The 5393-nt window shown below is 39.9% G+C and overlaps 1 protein-coding gene across 1 annotated transcript in view; it reads left to right on the top strand.

The window, feature by feature from the left end:
- The window catches only part of gsc (goosecoid), a gene marked incomplete at its 5' end in the record, with an annotated part of 5098 nt that extends 237 nt beyond the window's left edge, over nt 1–4861 (top strand). Inside the window, 3 exons of the mRNA XM_080414326.1 lie at nt 1–241; nt 2027–2292; nt 3993–4861. The exon at nt 1–241 is cut by the window's left edge and continues 237 nt beyond it. Of these exons, the coding sequence (XP_080270452.1) occupies nt 1–241; nt 2027–2292; nt 3993–4142 (657 nt within the window). The 3' untranslated portion in view covers nt 4143–4861. The remainder of the gene's footprint in view (nt 242–2026; nt 2293–3992) is intronic.
- Nucleotides 4862–5393: the final 532 nt, after the last annotated feature.

Genomic DNA, 5393 nt, shown 5'->3' with positions numbered 1-5393 from the left:
GCGGCAGCGGCGGCCGGGGGCGGCGGCGGGCTGCCGGCGGCAGGGAGCCCGCCGGGCATGCACCATCATCAGCCCGTGGGAGCCGGTGGAGGAGGAGGGGGAGGTGGAGGACCAGCCACCTACAAGCTGGGAGGAGGTGGATATAACAACTACTATTACGGACAGCTGCACGCCGCCGGACCCGCGTGCTGCGGCGCCATCCCCGGCCTGGGCTCGCAGCAGTGCCCGTGCATCCCCACAGGTAAGGATGGCCTATATATATATATGTGTCCCTGGGGGAAAGAAATACTTACAAATAAATAATGATAATAATAATATTATAAATCAGTGGTTCTCGAACTTTTTCATGTCAAGGACCCGCAAAATGATATGTATTTGGCCGCGGACCCCCATCACAAATATGTTGTTCCAGCCAGGGACCCCCCAGAAGCAAAGATTTGAGTTACAAATGTTCGCTTGAAAAAAATATATATTCAAAGGTTTGCACAAAATGTTCATGGTTTAAAAAAATAGCAGATCTACAAGCTCATAGTGCCGCACTCGGTGCCCCACTATGAGCTTGTATATCTGCTATTTTTGAATAGCCAATGTATAAAAGGTTAAAATTATTAAATAAATAATAATAATAATATTGATTTTGGCCCATTTGGTTGTGTACGCTCAAGTTCATGACTGAGTTAAGTTACATTTTAATTTGAATGATTCATACGATGTATAAGAGCCTATAACAGTCTACTCTAGGCCTACATACACTAAACCCAATATTAAGTGATGGATTGTTTGGCTTATATTTGCCCAATTCATTGATTGTGTTGCCATTTAGCGTGAATGACCTAATAGCCTACTATACTAATCTTATACAAAAATATTTTGTCCATTTGGTTTACTTTCCGTTTATGACTGAGTTAAATAAAATAAAAAATGCCTACATCCCAACATGAACCCCAAATTAAGTGATGGGTTGTTTCGCTTATATATTTGCCACCATTTGCCCAAATCATTCATCGTGTTGCCATTTAGCGTTGACTAAAGGATTAAATCAAAGATTGAAGTAAATGTATTTCAGTCTTAATTGTCTAGACTGTAAACGTGGATCCTTTGTGTCCATTTTCACAGCCATTTGGGTTCATTTAAATGATAACTCGAGGAGTGTTGTTGTTGTGTATTATATACTTGTATAGTGGCTTTTTGTATTGGCCTGCATGCGTCGTGATCATTATAATGTCTGTCACTCGTATAGGCCTATCTATTAGGCCTGCTACACATCAAAAGGAAGACCCAGATGGTCAGATAATAATGTTATGAAATAAGCAGTAAAATACATGAATTAAAGCAAGTAAACTATATGGCTAAGAAAATAAAAATACAAATACAAATGTGAGTTGGCTTGCATCCATTCCAGAGAGAGCATATAGCCTAAAGAGGAACATTTTCAGATTTAGTAGGGTTTGTCTTGTTTTAGCCATACTACCCTGAGCTTAATGTGTATATGTATATGTATATGTATATATATATGTATATATATATATATATATATATATATATATATATATATATATGTATATGTATATGTATATGTATATGTATATATATATATATATATATATATATATATATATATATATATGTGTATATATCTTAGGATTTAGAACAGTGGTTTTAGAACAGTAGTTCTCAAAAATAGCAGCTCACAATATACAATACACAAATATACAAGCTCACAGCGAGTTCTTCGTGCCGCACTTTTTTGTGTAAATATTTCTGAAAAGCTTTGAATAATTTAGATATAAAAAAAAAAAAACACAGATCTTCTCTTCTGGGGGTCCACCATGGCACAAAAAAAAAAAACATTTCCATGTGGGGGTCCGCATTTTGGGGGTCCTTGCCACAAACAAAAAGTTTCCGAACCACTGATTTAGAAGGCATTTGTACAGAATCAATCAACCTCAGGTCTTAATTGAGTTTTAAGTGGCTTTAACCCCTTGTCCCCTTTCCCCCCCCCCCCCTCTTATTGCTCCATCATCAGGTTACGACGGCACCGGCTCGGTCCTCATCTCGCCCGTCCCGCACCACCAGATGATGACGTCCTACATGAACATGGGCGCCCTGTCCCGCACCGAGCTCCAGCTGCTCAACCAGCTGCACTGCCGGCGCAAGCGGCGCCACCGCACCATCTTCACGGACGAGCAGCTGGAGGCCCTCGAGGGCCTCTTCCAGGAGACCAAGTACCCGGACGTCGGCACGCGGGAGCAGCTGGCCCGGAAGGTGCACCTACGCGAGGAGAAGGTTGAGGTGAGAGAGAAAAGAGAGGGGGAGAGATGGTGTACCTCGTGTATAGCCTGTAGTTCAGTGGTTCTCAACCTGTGGGTGGGTGGGGGGGGAGTCCCCACCAGGGGGGGGGGGTCCCCAGATGACAGTGAAGTGTTTATTTAAGGACTTTTAAGACCTAAAAAAAACGTACCATTACTGCATCAAAAGTAATCAACAAACTACACTGTAGAAACTGTCCAACATGGTCAAATAATATAAGAAAGAGGCAAAACATTTGAAAATAGCCGATGTGCTGCATGCGAGGCGTTGTGAGCTTGTAGATCTGCTATTTTCACAATATATATCTGGGGGGTCGCCAGTTCAATTATGATTGTTTTGGGGGGGTCACGGCCTGAAAAGGTTGAGGACCACTGCCCTATAGTTCAACTGGTTCTCAACCTTTTCAGGCCGTGACCCCCCCAAAATAATCATATTTGAACTGGGGACCCCCCCCCCACACACACACCCACACGCACCCTGACAAGCACTTGGAATTGTAAGAGTTGAGGCATTACATTTAGTTTGACTCGGTTCCACAGATAAATATTGTGAAAATAGCAGATCTACAAGCCCACAATGCCTCGCAGCCTGTATTTCCAATGTTTGACCAGTTTTTATAGTATAGTTGGTTGATTAATTTTGATGCAGCAATGGTCTTTTTCTCTCTTAAATTTGTTTAGGTATTAAAAGGGTCTTAAAAGTCCTTAACTTGTCACTTAACTGTCATCTGGGGACCCCCTGGGGAAATGTTCCCTTTCCCACTCCACGGTTTCATCCATGGAGACCAGTCCGATGGATGTAGGCCTTTTATAATGAATAATACAAAAACGTATTCTAATTACAGTGGTGGAAGAAGTAGACTTAATACCCGGATTGTTTTTACTCAAGTAAGACCGAGTATAGACACAATGCAGTCTTACGTTACCCTAGGTTATATAGAGGTAAAAGTATAAACGCCCATTCCAGATGCAAGCACAATCATATTATTGGATATGCAATGTAACTGGTAACTGAAACTTGCACATAATTGTAGTGGAATAAAGGGTGGCAACTAGTAGAATGAGTAGAAGTATTAAGTGTAATAAATAAAATAAAATACTCTGGTAAAGTACCTCAAAAGTGTATTAAAGTACAGTACTTGTGGCTAAAATGCTAATCAAGCTGTAGCTATAATAAACAAACAAACAAACAAACAAATAAAAAAACAGCCACAATCTATATAAGCGTGCGTAGGTCTGTCACAATTATTACATAATCGCAATTATTTGAGATAATCGCAAAACTTTTTGGGATAATCATCATAATCATTTTCATGTTAAAACATGTTAATATATTTTCAAAAATTGTGGAATAGCAGATCTACAAGCTCAAAATGCATCACGATGTGATGCGTTTTGAACTATTCATGCTTTTTTAAAGTATTATATCATTGAATTATGCAAGTTATTTGTCATGTCTGCCCTGAGCACCTTTTGTTTACGAAGGCTAAAAAGCCAAACAAAAATGAAAATGTTATTCATAATGTTCCGATGTTCCAGTGCACGACAATGTGCGACAGAAACACGACTAAATCGTTTAATCGCGGTTATTTGAACGACAATTCATCGTCAAGTAATAATGTTATATCCGTGACAGCCCTGAGCTTGCGTTCTAAAGCATTGTGTGTTTCTATTCTCGTGTAGGTGTGGTTCAAAAACAGACGAGCTAAGTGGAGGAGACAGAAACGGTCCTCTTCGGAAGAGTCCGAGAACTCTCAGAAATGGAACAAATCGACGAAAACGACCGCAGAGAAAGTCGAGGAAAGCAAAAGTGACGTGGAGTCGGACAGCTGATGACTAAATCAAAGACACTATATTAAAAAAAAAAGGAAACACACAAATCAGACGGCTGATTTCAAAAGGAGGCGCAAACCTTGCACAGTAGCCTATATACGCCAGTGGCTCTCAACCTGTGTGGGTCTGGGGGTACCCACAGGATTTTTTTGGGGGGGTCCCCACTCCCCAGATGACAGTGAAATGACAATTTAAGGACTTTTAAGACATTTTTAATACCCAAAAAATGAAAAAGACCATTACTGCATCAAAAGTAATCAACAAGCTATACTATAGAAATTGGCCAAATTGTTAAATAATATAAGAAAGAGGCAAAAAAAATGAAAATAGCTGATCTACAAGCTCACAACACCAACGGCGTTGTGAGCTTGTAGATCGGCTATTTTCACAATTTGACTCTGTGAAACCGAGTCAAACAAAATGTAATGCTTCAACTTCTACAATTCCAAGTGCTTGTCAGGGTGCAGGGGGTCCCCAGTTCAAATGTGATTATTTTGGGGGGTCGCGGCCTGAAAAGGTTGAGAACCACTGGCCTACAACGTAAAATCCTGAGTGTTAAGTGGAACCAAATGCACCCATTTTAAGGTCCGTTCGGTTCCATTTGTATACACTCCGACTGAAAGGAACTGAGGATTTTATGGTGTGCCCACATGGCCCACGTCGGTCGGACTTGTACATAGTGTGGATGTCATGTGGACCGTTATAATGGGTTCAAGAAGAGTGGGCACTATAGGACAAGTGCCAAAAATAGCACAAAAACATTTTGGCTATTTTGTCCAAAATGTAAAAAAAAAAATATTAGAAAAATGGTTTTAAGTAATGTAAAGTAGGCTATACATGATGTGAACATGCATCGTTTATTTATTTTTATGCCCCAAATGAGGTCTTGTAGCAATTGTAGAAATGTTAGACCTTAATCGTCGAATGTTCTAATCATGTATACTTCACATTACTTAAACATATTTTCAAAATATTTTATTTTCTAACATTTTGGGAAAAGAATTGCCAATTCAACACAGAGGTGCCGACTCCTCCTAAGTGCCCACTCTTCCCGTTCCCTTTATAATAATGACCATGACCTTGTTGATGAAATGTGTTTACCATGATGTTGCACAGCTGTATAGTAAAATATTAACATTTATTATTGATAATGTGTTCAGCTATTTATATTTAATTTAAGTATTTTAAATGTTACACGCACCAGAGGACGCATATCTGGTGACATTGTCTGCATATATCGCAAAGTTGTTG

This window comes from Gymnoscopelus braueri, assembly GCF_963280865.1.
Source record: "Gymnoscopelus braueri genome assembly, chromosome: 19".
NCBI classification, from domain to species: domain Eukaryota; kingdom Metazoa; phylum Chordata; class Actinopteri; order Myctophiformes; family Myctophidae; genus Gymnoscopelus; species Gymnoscopelus braueri.
This window is presented reverse-complemented; position numbering and strand designations above follow the sequence as displayed.